The sequence below is a fragment of the Cebidichthys violaceus genome, unplaced genomic scaffold, assembly GCF_023349555.1.
Source record: "Cebidichthys violaceus isolate CVI_PGR_0920_01 unplaced genomic scaffold, fCebVio1.0.p SCAF_6, whole genome shotgun sequence".
NCBI lineage: Eukaryota > Metazoa > Chordata > Actinopteri > Perciformes > Stichaeidae > Cebidichthys > Cebidichthys violaceus.
Genome location: NW_027176816.1, coordinates 6,045,759 through 6,063,521, shown reverse-complemented (window position 1 = coordinate 6,063,521; position 17,763 = coordinate 6,045,759). Strand labels below are relative to the sequence as shown.

Below are 17,763 nucleotides of genomic sequence, written 5' to 3'. Positions count from 1 at the left end.
GACGCATGACGTTACAGAAATTAATAAAATCTGTAAACATTAGACCATATGGCTCAAAAGATCCACAATGACTGGGTTGCCATCATTATATATCTTGCAAATATAGACAGTATCTCAGTTGTAAACAATGCTCCTGTTTGATTTGGGAGAAGAAAAAAAAAACTCCTCCTGTGCCAGAAAGAGGGTGCTATTTATTTTCTGTCTTGCAAGAAAACATCAATATTTTTTTATGGACACAGCAAATCACATGTAAACCAGAGAGACAAAACAGTAATCAGTAATCAGTTTGATGAGGTTTATAAAGCAACAAAACTGACATGTGACAAGCCACCGCAATCGGTGGTCAAAATGTTGCACTGGTATGACTTCTTTACAACTCCTTTAAACATCCTTTATGTAGCCTGTATAATCATTGTGTTGCACATTCAGGGAATCCCATGAACATGTTGTACTTAAGCTCTAAATCGCATTGAAACTCTTATTGACTTGAATTATGAAATCTATTTACGATCCATTTTTGTTGCTTTTAGGCCATTTCCTGAGATTAGCCAATATGAAACATGGTTATTGTTGCTTGACTGACTGCATGAATGTGTCTTCATGTATCTGTTGACAAAACGGATCAGCAGACCTCGTCACCCTCTGAGCAAACAGCTGTAATTGGCTGTATCCAGGCAACCAGGGAGCCTGGTCCGTTTTAGTTGCCAAGCATAAATGAGGCTATTAGAGAGAAACGGGTAAAACCAACAACCAAACTCACCCGAATGACACATAAGAAGGGCTAACGTAAATGAATCTGCCTTTTTGCTGGTGAGTAAACATTGCACATTTGGCGCACATTCTGGTGGTGTCACGACTCTGTCGCTTGGATTCATTCCTGTAGAAATTGATAATAACAGGAGCTGATCTATTCCAACTCGATAAAAGCTGCAAAGCTAATCGGCCTACACCTTTCTGTCAATGAACCTGTTGGCGCTGTCACGCTCGGCTGTAAAAGCTGCTGCAGTGGAGATGAGCGCTTGCGCATGCAGCAAGATTTCATCCGGTTATGTAAAAAAAGATAACGGGTTGAGCAGCCTGTGCATTAGAGCAGTATGTTGGGCGTAGTGTTTACTTTAGTCTACACGGTGTTGATGCTGTTACTCTGAATAAAACGTGCCCTTGGGTGTCTTCACATCAAATACACATTCGTTCACTTTGGTCCTATACGCTCCGCCCGCCCGAGTCGCTGCATGACGCTCCGAGTTAATTCTAGGGTTTAGGTTTCTACTGGATTTCACGTGAAGGAGGGCTTAAAGCAGAGCCCGCCCTCACGGGTCTTGGTCGCAGCTTCCCCTGCTCTGTGAGAGAAGCTTCACACGTAAATCAATTTCGGAACAGTCAGTTTAGCGCCCTGCGGAACTGAGGGGGAGCGCAGCGGAGAGAAGCTGCGATCATGATTTAACCAATCGAAGCCCGCAGTTCATCGTTCATTCCTCCATGGTTTCTATGTTCAAACGGTGGTAGGTCTTCAGTGGCGCTTGCCACTCAGTCGTAGAAGCATCGAAGCTGAAGGCCAGGTCGAGTCGGTGAAGTCAAAACTGATCTTGCGATGCCACCCGCGGATGCAGAGCCGGGCATGAGCGGAGGCACAACGATCGCAGCCCCGGCCTTACCGAGCCAGCCCCCAGGTGAACGCGCATTGAGTGTGCTGTGGTCGTTTGCAAAATGCCTGGGTGCTCTTCTACCTGTGTACCTGGCCGGGTACTATGGCTTCAGCATCAGTGTAATCCTCTTCGGTCTGATGATCTACATGGGCTGGAAACACAGTCGACTGGAGAAAGTGACGAGGCTCAAGTTTTCCATGTACCTTCTGGAGAACGAGAGAGCGCTCACCACCGAGAAGGCTTTCAGAACCAAAAGGGATTTACCTCCCTGGGTAAGCACTGGCTCACCGCCTGCCATGGTCATTCTCTGCTGTTTGTATCACCTGCCACATCTGACAGACTGACTTGGCTACTTTGCATCATTGTGATAGGCTCTTACATGTATGTTACTAGGTACTTGCTGTTTACTCAGAAGCTCCAGTTGTATTGCTTCCTTACAACCCCTACATGTAAGACTGTCCTTTTTGTTCACAGTATTTTCCTCCCGGCTACATATTTAAGCATTCCCAATGTGCAGTGCCTGGGGAATTAGTCTGAACTGCTGCCACCCAGGAATGTGGATTTAAATGTCAGATATGGTCTTCTAGTGAGAAGGTGGAAAGAATGACACTAGCATTGAGTAGACCTTGCACTTTGTACATGGGGAAATGCATGTATATACTGAAAAAAAAAAAGATTTATAGCAATAGGAGAGATTATCTGTGTTTCCTCTTCCTGTTTCACTACAGTAGAGCTGGTATTAACCTTATCTGGCTCCCAAAACATGATGACTCATATACATACTTCAGGGCAGAGCAGAGGCAGTGACCAAGACCACCATATCTGGATAGAGAGCAAAAGAGAATAAACTGTGTGTGTGTGTGTGTGTGTGTGTGTGTGTGTGTGTGTGTGTGTGTGTGTGTGTTTAGGGACAGATAGGCCTAATCTTGAGATCACATATTGCTGTCGTTTGTAACGGCTGATGTGCATGTGGTTTATTTCCTGAAATTGTGTATAATTATTCTAAGTTGTGTCAGCCTACGCTCTCTCTCTACTTTTAAGTTAATTAAGTAAACATATACATTACATGTTTTATATATAGAAGATAGATTATAGGTAGAAAGCTGGGGAAATTGTATAATCAAGTAGAAATACTGTTTTGTAAATCAATTCATCTAATGTAAAAGTGGCATCTCAAGTATTTAAACTACTCTGCTCAGAGCTGGAGGTCATTTTACACTGCCGTGTTGTATTTGAGTTCATGCCTGACCAATATTAATTGTCCACAGGTCAACTTTCCAGATGTGGAAAAAGTGGAGTGGCTAAATAAGGTATGCTTTACATCAGATGTTGCATATGCTATGTATTTTAGACATTAGGTGCTTATTATTAACAATCATCTGTTTCAACATGCTTGTATGACGACTGCTGTGCTTCATTCAGCGGAACTCTTCAACAACAATGATTTCAAGATAAAGGGTTTGCGTTTCACTTGAGTAACTCCCACAGTAGAGGTACAATGCATCAAATTTAATATAAAGATAAAGAACACTTATGTGGACTTTAAGTGACCCAGCTCCCGTTGCAGCCTCTCCATTGAAGCAGATCATCTCTCGCTGTAATTAAGAGGCAGAGAGAGTGGCTCAGATCATATCATGGAACTCTCTGTCTCTGTCAGTACAGTAACCTCGCATCAGCACAGGGCAAGTGTGGATGTGAATACTAATAATATAAACCGCCTCTCTGCAGGGAAAAATGTAATGAACACAGTGACAGAAGCCCAGATTGTAGGATGGCTATTTGCTGAACTCATCTTTCAACAACCTACGTCTTTCCTCCAGGCTTCCTGTCATGTGATCCAGCTGCTCACACTTACCCTCCTTACTTGCAGCCATAAACAAACATCCATCAAAATGTTACCACCTTTTATTATATTTTACAACTTGTAGAAATGGAAATAAAAGGAGCTAGTGTCAGGTAATCTCTCATGCATGTGAATTGCTCTTTAATAGAATGCATCATTCCTAAGTGAATGTCTATAACTGTATCATAAATAATATAGGATACTCTTCTGTAGCCGTGGCCTGTTAGCATCACCAGTCTCACAGGAGGTCAGAGGATCGGTAAACAGTAGCTGACGGGACTTTGCACCAAGCACTTACACCTCACACTGAAATGCTGCAGCTAACACCAGTGTGAGGCTGTTGCAGAATGACAACACGGATACACTGAGTCAATTCATCACACAGAATTACATATTTGCTCTTTCAGGAAATTATGGACTTAGTATTATGTTCTCCAATATAACTGGGGTGCACTTGATTTAATTATTTCATAACCCTCATGCTTATGGATGAGCTCCGTCCTCTGTCAGATGTTTTTTCATTTGCTTCTCTGAAAAGCATTTAAACTACAAGTCAAACAGTCTGTGGTCATGGCTTTGTGTGTCTACATGTGTTCATGGTTCTTTGTTATTTGCTCTCCTGTTTTGATAAAGAGTTACTTATTCACAGGATACCACTTTGCTATGACTGAGCATTTGCACAACAGATAAATTAATTGTTATTGACAGAACAATGGATGTAAACATGAATCCCATTTGATTACTTGTATTTATCCATTGCTTTATACTATTCTATGTACCTTATATAACATAACTGTAGCGCCAATTTGTTAAAGACCTTTAACCAAGACCTTCTGCCAAGACAAGAACAATAATGAATGTTCTGTCATGTAGATCCTGCAGCAGGCTTGGCCCTTTATAGGCCAGTATCTGGAGAAGTTGCTGGTGGAAACCATTGCTCCTGCCATCCGTGCCTCCAGCATTCATCTACAGACTCTCAGCTTCACCAAGGTCAACATAGGAGACAAGGTATCTGAATGATCTGTCATAAAAGCAGCAATTTATTCTGTTAAATGTTCTACTACCAAGCAAAGACAGTTGAACACAGAATGTTAATGTAGGTAATATGTAAATCTGGTAATGCAGTGCTGGTGTTACTACTGATGATTTCACCACAACAAATGATAATTTCCATGTGCATCTTTGCTAATGTTAAGTCTATATCCGTCTTATGTGCTTTGTGTAATGCCAGCTGTTGTGTTCACAGGCTTTGAAGGTGGTTGGTGTAAAAGCTCACACAGAACATGATAAGAGACAAGTTATGTTGGATTTGTACTTGAGGTAATGCATCACAACTTCTGTTTTTGCTTGTGTGTAAGCACCTGGTCAATCAAGTCACACACTGAAATATTCCTCAGGAACTATGAAGTGTCCTGCACTAGGGAAGGGCTGGTCTTGTAAACATGTATGCTTTTCTGCATGCAGCTACGCCGGTGATGTTGAGATCAACGTAGAAATTAAGAAGTACTTTTGCAAAGCCGGAGTGAAAGGAGTCCAGGTATAAGAATGAATATTAAGATATTCTTACATAATTAGCGATAGTTAAGTGTCCTGAAAAACACCCAGTCAGTATTACATTTTGTCTTTGTAGCTGCATGGGAAGCTGCGTGTAATCCTCGAGCCTCTGATCGGAGACGTCCCATTGGTTGGAGCCATCACAATGTTCTTCATCCGCAGGCCTGTGAGTTTAACACCAGTGAACCACGTCTAATTTCACACACGTCTGTATCTATATGTCTTTATTTTTATCTGTGTCATAGAAACTGGACATCAACTGGACCGGACTGACCAATCTGTTAGATATCCCAGGGCTCAAGTGAGTTTCTATGATTGAACTCTGTGTCAGTGTCTTTTAGGGTGCGGCTGCATTGATCTGTTGTGTCTGTCTGGTGTTTGTTTTTAACAGTTTTTTTAAAGAGGAGTGCCTGTTTGTTGAGTAGGGCTGATGAAGTTTTGACATGCAGAAAAGGGGCTGCAATTTTTGGAATCGATAGATACATTTCAGAGAACTTATGATTTATTTAGCTAGAAAAAACAATAAGGGTTTTCCTGGAATTAAAAGGAGTACCAAAACAATCTGAGACATATTATTTCTGTCTGTTGGATGATGGATCTGAGTGTTCACATACTTAAAGGGTAAGTGTGGCGATATGCTAATTTGTTTCTTATCAACAAATCTTGGGAAAGGACTAAAACTAACAAATAATTGATCCTACGGAGGAGTCACACCCTGACATAGTTTATTCATGTGCCCCACAGAGCTAATTTGTTGAGCTACTTTTGAAAACACATAAAAGAGTCACGCTGTTGCGCTGGGTAACATGTTCCTTCATGAACAGGGGCACTGTATTTTATTTTGAGTCAATTCCACACACACATCCTGCTGCCTTAATAGTCCAGTGTATAGGATTTAGTGGCAGACATGGTATATAGTGTTCATAACTATGTTTTCAATAGGGTATAATCACCTGAAACAAAAAAAAATTATGTTTTCATTACCTTAGAATGAGCCCTTCATATCTACATAGGGAGTCGGTTCTCTTCATGTAGTCGGCCATGTTGCACCACCATGTTTCTACAGTAGCCCAGAATGGACAAACCAAAGACTTACATTACCTGAAGGCCACCGTAGTTCTCTACATACTTGGAAGGGGAGGGGTGAGCATTCAGTTGGTTGCAATCTGCAACCTCACAGATGCCACTAAATCCTACACAGTGGACCTTTAAATACTTAATAGACCATCTGATATGTATTAATCCGCATCAGAATATAGTCCCCAACAAATCCAATATTTAGTCCTGTTTAAGTAACGTTTGCTAAAATCTACATTGCCCAGCTGTTTAAGAGAATTACTTGGACTTGATTCTTAAAATAAAGTATATATTTGTGATCTCTTGGTAAGAAATGTCTCTCTTTAGTAGAAGAGAATGGTCTCTGGGCTGAGTACCACAGACAAGGCAGAGAAGTTGAAAGACAGACAGATTAACATTTAGTTGTTTGTTGGTTTTGTTCTTTTTATTGTTTTTGTTGATAATAAGAAACATATTGATCCATGCCAGCCTTATCCTTTAAATTGTTCAACTTATGCCATAGTGGTGTTCTTGTAATTATTCAGTATGTATATTACGACTCCATGCATTCATATGGAGGTAGTTATTGGGACCCATTATGTAAGGTCAGCGAACAATGTAGAAACAGCTACAGTAAAATGAACTATAAAAATAAAATATAATCTAATGGTCTGATAAATGGGAATGATCTATTTAACATTCTTATTCAGCGCAATTGTCTGGTGGCTTATTCTACACTGTGTGTTACGATCTTATATAATGTACTAAAAGTAAAGCATTATCAGATGTGTAAATTTGTTGCTGACACATCAGTTCCCTCTGGCAATGCTTTCAATGACAGTTTGTCCTAATTTTTTTAATAGTATTAGACAACATTAGCCAACATGATTTCACAGAAAACTGTCCTCATCTTTAGCTACTGGGTGCGTCCTGTTGGTTCTGTTGCTGAAAACATGGATATCATGTTATTTATGCATGTTCGTATTGTCAGCAGTAGTACATAGCCTCTGTCTGTTTGTCTGTGTGTCCCCAACATCATTTGCATTCATTTACAGTGCCATGTCGGACACTATGATAATGGATGCAATAGCCTCCCACCTGGTGCTCCCCAACCGTCTAACTATTCCCCTGGTGGCCGACCTGCACGTTGCGCAGCTCCGCTCCCCTCTCCCACGGGTAACTGTCTCAATTATGAATGACCTGGAGAAACATTGACCCACACAGAATGAAACTGCCTCAGCATATAAGCTGCAAGCAAACACATGAAAGTCATAAAGTCATACAGAAAATTAACATTGTGAAGAAAAAAAACATAGACCCATGTTTTGTGAGGAAGCGAGTTGACTAATACTTTCTTTGCGCATGTATGTACATGCTAGGGAGTTGTGCGTATCCACCTGCTGGAGGCTGAGGACCTGACTGCCAAGGATACAGTCATTAAGGGCTTAATCGACGGGAAGTCCGACCCGTATGCCGTTCTGCGTGTGGGCACCCAGATCTTTACCTCCCATCACGTGGACAGCAACCTGAACCCACAGTGGAGGGAGATGTATGAGGTGAGAGCGAAGAAAATGTTTCCAAAATTGAGCCAAAAGAAACATGAGCTATATGGCTTTGTCTTGATATTCAAGTGCTGCAATCCCCACCAGTTTGTGTTCTGAAAGTTAGAGCTTGCTGTTGGTGTCCTTGCTTCATAGGGGTTGCATAGAGAAATGGTAAAGTACCCATAGTAAATATGCCGTAGATAAACAGTTTTGCGGATATTTTATCTGTTTCTTTGGCAGCAGGAAGTTCCTGTGTCTGAGATAAGCTGCTCTTGCAAAAACTGTTTGCTCAGGGACACATGTATCTGTTTTTTGTGGTTTATGAAATTTGAGCAACTAAATTCTATGTTAAATTATTAACGTCTACGTAGTACCAAACTGAAATGTTCTTGGCATTGCGATTCTGTTTGCATGTCCTTGTGTTATTGTGCCATGTGTGGCTGTATCTATATATGTATATTTGTTGTGTGTATTGTGTATTTGTCCATTTATGTGTGTGTGTGTGTGTGTGTGTGTGTGTGTGTGTGTGTGTGTGTGTCAGGTGATTGTCCATGAAGTGCCTGGTCAGGAGTTGGAAGTGGAAGTTTTTGACAAAGACCCAGACCAGGATGACTTCCTGGGGAGGTAGCTTACTCATTCTCACTCATTTACTCTGTCTCGATGTGCTTCTCATGTCATTCTCATCTCTGCTATAACCACGTTGGGCCATGATTCTGTCGAAATTTAAACGCCTTAGTCTCTTTGATTCATGGCTTCGTTGATCCTCTCTCTATCTCTCTTTATCTGTCTCTCTCTCTCAGGGTCAAGGTGGATCTTGATATTGTAAAGAAGGCCAGAGTTGTGGATGATGTAAGTAGTAATACTAATGTTAGATAAGATGCAGTGTTTCACCATTACATTTATTAAATGCTTCTCCCTCAGATCATGTAATAATTAGCAAGCACAAGAATGCAGTTATTATAAAGTCTCTCTCTGAAAAACATCTTTGTGACATTGCAGTAATCCTGTTAGCATGTGATATTGCAGACACCATGTGCCTCCTCGTGATCTGCTCTGATCTCACCATCTTCTATCTTGTCATCCAGGCTCAAAGAAGAGCCGGAAGAGAAAAAATGTGTGTTTAATGAGCCCTCTGTTTTTGTAAACAGTGGTTTAATCTGAGAGACGTCCCATCTGGCAGCGTTCACCTCCGGCTGGAGTGGCTCTCTCTGCTGTCCTCTGCTGACAGACTAAGCGAGGTGAGTCTCCACTACAGCACAGCTTCTAAATCTTTTTTTGGCCAATCAGGGGCAGGTCTTCGGGTGGTGACGTGGACAAAGTATCAGAGCATTATTTTTATTCTAGTCATGGGCTTAACAATAGCAGATGTGTAGATTTCAACCAGTTACACTGCAAGAAAATCTGTGTTTCTAGACCAGAAAACTTCATGTGCCAGAGTATGAAGTGTGGCAATGCTTCTAACATTATACTCTTTCATCACCACAACTGATTCCTTGCAAATTCAGCAAACACATTTCCCCTTAACTTCTCTAAAAAATAAAAACTCAAACATATATTTTCTGAATTGAGTCAAATGTTATTTTAGAATTTAACTTGGGAAAAATATCCTGTAATTTAAAGTTATTATTAAGTTTATTCAAACTTTACTGGAAAAACTGCAAAAGATTCCTTATCTATTTTTCATGAGCGTCAAGCCACTGATGAAAAAGAGCAATAACATTGAGTTACGGATTGAAAACATAAAACAGGTAACACAAAATATATCAAAGGTCAGAGTTAAACAAGAATGTTATTGTAAAATCACTGATATAGAGTCACATAAACAATTACATCACATAAACAATCTTAAGTGGAACCTTTGGGTGGGATGCCGATGGCTGGAAGTACTCCAGGTTTTATGTTGCTGTCACCTTATGTACATTGTTTTATGTGAGCAAGCAGGGTTGGGTTTGCATACTTTTATCATGTGTTTTATGTATTTTAATATACTTTGTGTATTTTTTACCTCAGGGACAATAAAGACTAAGAAATCTAAATACATCTATTAAGATAAATAAGATGTCAAACAGTCAATCAATAACACAATCTTCATTCGTTATTGATAGTATGAAAATAGTAACATTTTAGGGTCTCAGATAATTTTCCTCACATGCTCTTTGCTTCTGTTCATTGTTCTTCTACCAGGTGATCCAGAAGAACCAGAACTTGTCCACTAAGACAGCTGACCCTCCATCTGCCGCCATCCTAGCCATCTATCTTGATCAAGCTCACGCACTGCCTGTAAGATTATCATTATTCAGGACCCTCTCATGTCGTGTACATTCCATTTTCATCTGTTACCCACGTTGATGTATTTAATATGTTGTAGATGAGAAAAGGCAATAAGGACCCAAGCCCAATGGTACAGATTTCCATTCAGGATGCAACTAAAGAGAGCAAGGTAAGGATACAATTTTAACCTTTTCTCAGTACATTGATCCAAATGCATAATTAATGTTTTCCGCCCTCTTCTGCAGACTTGCTACGGAACCAACAGCCCTGTGTGGGAGGATGCCTTCACCTTCTTTATTCAGGATCCTTGCAAGCAAGATATTGACATTCAAGTAAGTCATTATAGTAAGTAGTAGTAAGTAGTATAGTATTGATTGAACACACTAATTAAGCTAGCTGCAAAGATTTTACATAAACTACTCCAAAGGTAATTAGGACACTTAGTACTTTATTGATTTCTTCTCTGGTTTTAATACTTTTTTTCTATTATGTTCTGTAAATAGAAATGTTTAACCTATTAATTGCCTTTTTCTCTTCATGATGTTTGCCTTTGTCCTAACTCCACATCTTCTGTTTCTGTGTTTTTGACTCAGGTGAAGGATGATGACCGTGCTCTGTCCCTGGGCAGTCTGAGCATCCCTCTAACCCGTCTTCTGGCAACCCCTGAACTCACCATGGACCAGTGGTTCCAGCTGGAGAATTCTGGCTCTGCAAGCCGCATTTACGTCAAAGTTGTGCTTCGGGTTGGTGTTTCACACATAGACTTAAACTCTTTTTTCCTGCTCACTTACACGTGTCGGTATAGTTAATAAGTAAGATGGGATTCAAGCGGTTTTGGCAAGAATCAACCCAGCTGAATTGTCTGTGTGGGAAGACTTTGAATTCCCACCAGCTCCCAAAGGACGGCTTTGGTCTCAGGAAGCTAACATCAAACACAAGCTTCAGTATTACGCCCACAACCCTTTAAACTGAGATCTCAAATGTAAACCAAATTTTACCATAGCTGTGTGTGTGTCTTTTATCTGTTGAAATCAGATCCTGTTTATACATAACACCCTGAGATAAAAAAACATGAGATACTGGAGAGGTTATAAAGTTCTCTAACAACTCTTAATTCCTCTCCTTTAAGTGCATACTGAACTTAACCCTATAACACGAAAAAAATTAAACCCAAAGTAAACCATCTACATGTCTTCTTTCTGCTCTTGTAAATCCAAAAACAGAGAAAGAGAAACATGCCTTTAATTGACTGCTTGGCAGTTGCTCACCATGATCTGTAATTTGTTTCCTGCTAGGTTTTGTGGCTAAATGACGATGCCACTCCTACGACTCCGTCCCCTCGGCCTTCGGCCCCTGGGCCTGGGATGGGTCAGGGGGGAATCACATCAGAACTGAACCCCATGGGGCCTGGCGGGTTAGGTAAACCTCAATCAACACGACCACAGCACACCACGCCTGACCCAGAGTTTGCAACTGAGGTAAAAACAGTTACCTAGAGTCAAACAGCAGCAGGGACCATGCAGCCTCACACACACACTACAGTAGCTTTTCCTGCCCTTGTTCTGCTCACAGGGAGTGCTGCGTATCCATCTGGTGGAGGCCCAAAACCTGATAGCGAAGGACAACTTCATGGGGGGCATGGTGAAGGGCAAGAGCGACCCCTATGTCAAGATCCGTGTAGCTGGTATCACTTTCCGCAGCCACACCATCAAAGAGAATCTCAATCCCATCTGGAATGAACTCTATGAGGTATCACCTTTGTTTAATGCTCCTCTACTCATCTGATTGAATTATTAGGTTTCAGCTTCGATTTTATGTTAATCTTCTATGGTTTAGGTGATTTTGACCCAGCTTCCTGGTCAGGAGATCCAGTTTGAGTTGTTTGACAAGGACATCGATCAGGATGACTTCCTCGGAAGGTGCGCCCTGACAATACAAATAAAACGTTCACAGCATTTCTTTCTAGAGCTCTTATGACTGAAGGAAAATGAAAAGGAGGACAAAGTATTGATCGAGTCCTTGTCTTTGCAGGTTCAAACTCAACCTGCGAGAAATCATCAGCGCACAATTTTTCGACACGGTGTGTGACACATAGTGAACAGATAATTTACCAAATAATATTTGTATTTATAGCCTAACCTTGACATTTGTGTGTCACTCTTGTTACAGTGGTACACTCTAAATGATGTGAAGTCAGGCCGAGTTCACCTGGTGCTGGAGTGGCTGCCCAGAGTCGCTGACCTTCCCAGGCTGGAGCAGGTATTACATATTTGCTCTTTTTATTTTATTTCATATTCTCTTTTTATTTTGGTATACAGTACCTTGGCAAAATAAAAATGATGTAGTACTGTAGTTGTAATAAAACTAAGAAACCTTGACTGTGCATACCTTTTTTGAAACAACTACAAAAAAGTATAATAATGCATTGAGTAATAATAAATAATACAAAATGAAATATGTGCAAATAATTTAATAAAATAAGATAAAGATACAGGTATATAAAAAAGAAAAATAAAGTGCAGAAATAAAGCTACATTTTGAGGGTAGAACCAGACCCTTGGCTATGCACCTTGGTTAAACAAAATTGACACGAGACAAATTATTATCAGACAGGTTTAATGTACAAGATCCAACATTCACATATTCCTACAAACTGATGGTGTTGTAGTCTTAGGGAGAAAGTTGATTTTTCCATCATAAATCAGTTGACGGTGTTTCTTAAGCCACTTTCTAGTAATGACCTTTTTTACTGCAGCACTTACTGTATTTACCAAATTGACATTTTCTGAAGGCAGGGCCCCCAAACAAAGAGTTAAATCTATTAAATTACGTTTTAAACATGATTTCTACCAGGGGTACTTTAGGAACTTTATGAAGCCCCTACCTAAAATAACTTAGATGGGCAGGACCAGATTATATGATAATGATTTCCTTAAATTACTTTAAAACATATATTCAGATTATTTTCTATTTTAATGCAAACTGTGAAAGAGTTGTTTGTTGCTCTAATGGTTCCCCCTGCCCCGTTGATCTCCTCCTATTGTATATGCAATACAAGAGATGGGGGACACATTTTGTGGTTTCTGTGAGAAAAAAATGCATTTCAAAGTCCAGCCAAATTGCGTAGTCTGAGTTAACCAAATCAAGTAAATCATCTGAAGTTACAATCTTTTTCGTGTGAAATTCCCAGCGTTTCCAAGCTGAGCAGCAGCAGAGATACTTTGCATGTAGGTTTGTTTCTGGATGAATTTCAACTGCAGAATAAGATTCTAACTTGATTTGTCCTACTCAGACTACCGATGCCTCATATTAGCTTCAGCTGAACACTAGAATGCACATTTTCACAGAACGATGACTGTGGAATTCATCCCCCATCGTTTACAATGGATTTGTGCTTGGAAGAAAAGAAAAAAAAAAACTAACTATTAAATGATGCCTCTTGTTCTCTGGGAGCCTGGTGCCCTTGTTTTCTAGCAGTGTTATTTGGTTGCTATGGCAGATACAAACCAAACAGTTTTTAATCAATAGGTAAGAGAACGACTTTTTCACTGGGGGACTTGAGTCTTGTGTGTATAAGCAGTGGGTTAAGTGGTGGATAACAGACTTATCTTTACAGATGCTGTGTAGAAATTAGTTTATTTATGATCATATCTTTGTCTGTAGTGTTGCAAAGGAAATATTAACCACAACTTGAGTATTGCACCATAAGTCTCACTAAAAAGCGAAGTCTCTGTGTGACATAGTTTCCCACTTCCTACAGATCTTGCAGTACCAGTCACAGCAGTCGTACCACAACAAGGTTGTGCCATCATCCGCTGTGCTGTTTGTGTATGTGGAGCGTGCCCATGGCCTTCCGGTGAGATCATATCTATGAGTCCTTGGGGCTCTATTTGTTGTTTATTGTGGCTGTGTTTTTCCTCGCCCTAAAGAGTGCAGAAGTACAAGTAGTTGCCTTTAGTGCCAGTATTTTGCATAAAACACTGTAGTGTCCCAATACAGCTGCATTCTCATTTATACATTAAATATCTTGTGATGTAAGGTGTGTTTTAAATGCTGTAGATGCTGTTGATTACAATGTTTGCGTTTTCTTTGAGTGTAATTTCAGTTGAAGAAGAGTGGGAAGGAGCCGAAAGTTGGGGCTGAGATTATTCTCAAAGGCGTTTCACACAAAACCAAGGTAGGATCATGACGTTTGAGATGAGCTTCTGAATGCAACAAAAGAGAAGTGCTGTTTGAAAAGTCTGGACATTTTGCTGTGCCTTCCTTCCTTAGATCTGTGAGCGTTCCACATCCCCTCGATGGGACGAAGCCTTTCATTTTCTGGTTCGGGACCCCAGAGATGAAACACTCACAGTGAAGGTGAGAGTCATAAACAGCAGCTGTATTTACACTTTTTGTCTGAACTATGTAGCTAGAAAAAAATAATTTCATACCAATGTTAGATAGATAGATAGATAGATAGATAGATAGATAGATAGATAGATAGATAGATAGATAGATAGATAGATAGAAACTTTATTCATCGCCAAGGGGAAATTAGTTTAAGGCGGTCTGAAAAGTGTTTGTGTCTGTTTGTATCTAGCTCTCCCACTGCTGGGGCCAGGCCCTTGGGTCCTTTACACTTCCTCTCAGAGAGGTGCTGTTTGAGCCGGGCCTGGTGCTCGACCGCTGGCTCAATCTGGATGGAGCACTGCCAGAAAGCCAGATACTACTGAGGGCCACGCTCAAGGTACTAATAATATGTCCTTCTTATTCTCTCTACACTACCAATATACTGCCGTATGTGACCAAGTGAGTAATGCCCTGATTGTTATTATTTCTGTACTGTATCACTTACATTTCCCTGTATAGAACAAATATTGCAATATACTGAATACTTTACTGATGGTCCAACATCAGATTTTCAGCACTTCTTACTGAATATCAGGTGCTGTAGAGTGAAAGATAACAGATATCCCCCACAATGTCTCTGCTCTTCTCAATACGGGTATAAGAAAATGTTGATATACTTGAGTATTGAGTTACGTTTTGTGATACTGTATCTATTCTCAAAAACACAGTATTGATTTTTAATTAATGATTTACGTGCAAAGATTTGTTGGTAATGTTGTATGTTAAAGGGATTGTAATACATGCAAATGCAGATCCCACTGTTCTGATTGCATAAAAAAAAGCCCAGAGTGGACAAACCAAACACTAGCTCTAGATAGGGACGTTCACGTTTTTGTGTTTTTGCGTCGGTCACCATAGTTAAGTTAGTAAGTAAAAGTAAAATGTGTTCATAAATAAATCACACTCTCCTACAGAAACACACAGGAGAAGTTTCAGTTGGTTGTTGTCCGCATCCTCACCACCACTGGACTTTTAACACCAAAAAGACACAACCACCATACATATACAAATACTGGCAAGGTATCCATCAATCACAGGGAAAGAGAAAGTCATCCTGGGAAATGTAGGAGATCACAGCCATATATATATACATCCCTCTACCAGTATCTGATTCTTCCTGCATAGTTAGTCTGTAAAATTGAGTCCTAAGTCAGACATGAGTTAAATGATTATTATGCAGCAGCAATGTCTTGCTTAGCTGTGATCCGTATGTCCTGCAGGTCTTGGACACTCAGCTAGCGGTGTGTCGTAAGGCTCCAGGGGACGCAGGTAATGACGGGGAGGAAGCCATTCCCAGATGGGTGCCTTCCCATCTAGACCTCAGACAGAGAAGTGGATTCATGTGAGTCACACATACCAGCATCAATGCCACATTGTAGTCGCTGCCTCCGCTGTGAACATTGCAGTTATCAGGGTTTCCTCAGTTTCTTCCATTTTATTTATAGTTTGTCCTAAATATTCAAAGACATCATTATGTAAACAATTACATTTTCTACTCTGTGTGTCTTTAGGGCTGATAACGCAAACTCAGCAGGCCAGGTGAAGCTTACCACCGGCTACTCCATCGAGGAGAGCAGGCTTTTCATCACCATTCACTCTTGCAGGTCTCTCTATATGACACATGTCACCTCTTTATCGTCACTTTTTTGACCTGGAGCACTCTGTACCAACACATGGTGTGAATGTGATCACTATTAACCCACAGAGCGCTGGCAGCCTGCTCCAAGGACGGTGCAGACCCTTATGTTTCCTTCATCCTGCTGCCTGACAAGAAGGCTACCACCAAGAGGAGGACTGCCACCAAGAAGAGAGACCTCAACCCAGAGTTCAACGAGAGGTAAGATGAACAAATGAAACACTTGTGATAGTGAAGAAGTGAAAATTGTTAATTGACTTCTCTCTCTTTCTGTAGGTTTGACTTTGACTTCTCTCTGGAGGAGTCCACACAGAGAAGACTGGACCTGTCTGTGAAGAACAGCGTGTCCTTCATGAGCAGAGAGAGGGAGCTCATTGGCAAGGTATATATCATCTTCTGAAATCATCATCGTATACATTCCCCGGTGTTGACGTAGTTATTATGTGAGACTTGTAAATGTGAGACACCATCTTTTGCTTCTCCTTGTTGCCCTCAGTTGCAGCTGGACCTGGACCAAATTGACCTCAAGACTGGTATCACACAATGGTAATCATACAGCTAATGGACAATATTATATATATAATAGAGTTGTATCAACAATTGTATGTTCAGATATTACTTTCTTCAAGATTATACACACAACAATTTGTATCCTTTCTGTTTTTCCAGGTACGATTTGGTAGCAGAGACCAACTAGAAGACTCAACGGTTGGTCTTAAGTCCTATTTCATGTTAGATGTTGCTTCTGTGATCTGTGATTTGTGTGTTTGTATATTCAGCTTAAATTAACATTTCCACCATCACTGAAGAAAAAAATGAAGACATATCTGCTCCACAAAAACACAGTTCATCAGTATTTATGAAACTTTACATGTTGCTTATCATCCGTAAAGTGTTAACTGTGGTGAATTCATGCTGTCTTGGACAGATTCTTCAGTAGAATATTTTGGCTGAATAGATATTTGATAATAATGCAACTATGTTGCACAACTTACCGAGTTTATATGTGTTCAAAAGCATGTCTAAGTCCTCTTTGAATTTTATTCACAAAAGGGCTTATGCTGTGGTCAATATCTTAAGGTATGATATGTTTATGGATTTACAGCATCCAACACAACTGAGAGAAATTCCTTAGAATTTAATTTTTTACAACTTTCAAATAATTCCCGATATTACTTTGTTTGTATATGTTTGTATTATTGCCTTAAGTATTACAAAACTGTGCACAATTTGTCAGTGTTTATGAATTACGTTCCAAATGAAGTTGTATATGTTTTAGCCAGAGCTCTATTAAAGTTGCTTTTATAAATCAAAGTATTATAAACCTATACCCTCATATTTACCACTGCAAACAGAGGTATGATACTGTAAGCAGAGTCTAAATCACTGTGCTTTTATTATAAGAAAACTTTGTAGATACTGAAAACACATCGCTGGTGTTCTTACACCCATGCTTTTTTGTGTTTGTACGTGTTAGTATCGCTAAATGCAACAGGCTGAAGCTGTCGGCCATGTTTAGACTTCAAGCAAAACAGTTAGGACCTTATGAGAAATAACCTAATATTGTACACCAGCAGTGGGACAAAGGCTTGGGCATGATATGTGATGATGGAAAGAAAATAGTGTTTAGGAACTGAAGAAGAAAACTGCTGAGCTTTGACATTATTTGAGCATATCATCCTGTATCTGCTGAAGTTGTTGATTAAAATTTGCACTCTCATGAATCAAATCAGGTTTGTGACCTTATTTGTGTGTGCTGTTTCTTTTTAAACTAAATTCTAAAACATTATTTTTTTGTGTGTTGATGAAATATCGCATGTG

General features: G+C 40.1%; 1 protein-coding gene across 2 annotated transcripts; it reads left to right on the top strand.

Annotated features, from left to right (window-relative positions):
* Positions 1–729: 729 nt before the first annotated feature.
* Positions 730–17,678, top strand: esyt1a (extended synaptotagmin-like protein 1a). 2 transcript variants are annotated; one of them, XM_068733084.1, is made up of 32 exons: positions 730–810; positions 1,507–1,918; positions 2,915–2,956; positions 4,363–4,497; positions 4,736–4,809; positions 4,954–5,026; positions 5,120–5,209; positions 5,289–5,344; positions 7,155–7,275; positions 7,479–7,655; positions 8,185–8,267; positions 8,444–8,492; positions 8,792–8,881; positions 9,828–9,923; positions 10,012–10,083; positions 10,160–10,246; positions 10,508–10,657; positions 11,210–11,392; positions 11,487–11,663; positions 11,751–11,833; positions 11,946–11,994; positions 12,084–12,173; positions 13,675–13,770; positions 14,020–14,091; positions 14,187–14,273; positions 14,497–14,643; positions 15,527–15,648; positions 15,818–15,910; positions 16,012–16,143; positions 16,219–16,324; positions 16,439–16,488; positions 16,612–17,678. In XM_068733084.1, the coding sequence occupies exons 2-32, from the start codon at positions 1,592–1,594 to the stop codon at positions 16,637–16,639; spliced, it is 3,237 nt and encodes a 1,078-aa protein (XP_068589185.1). In that variant the 5' UTR covers positions 730–810; positions 1,507–1,591; the 3' UTR covers positions 16,640–17,678. The 2 variants fall into 2 exon arrangements, with proteins under 2 accessions (XP_068589185.1, XP_068589184.1); XM_068733083.1 differs by lacking the exon at positions 730–810 and having other exon boundaries at positions 1,304–1,918.
* Positions 17,679–17,763: the final 85 nt, after the last annotated feature.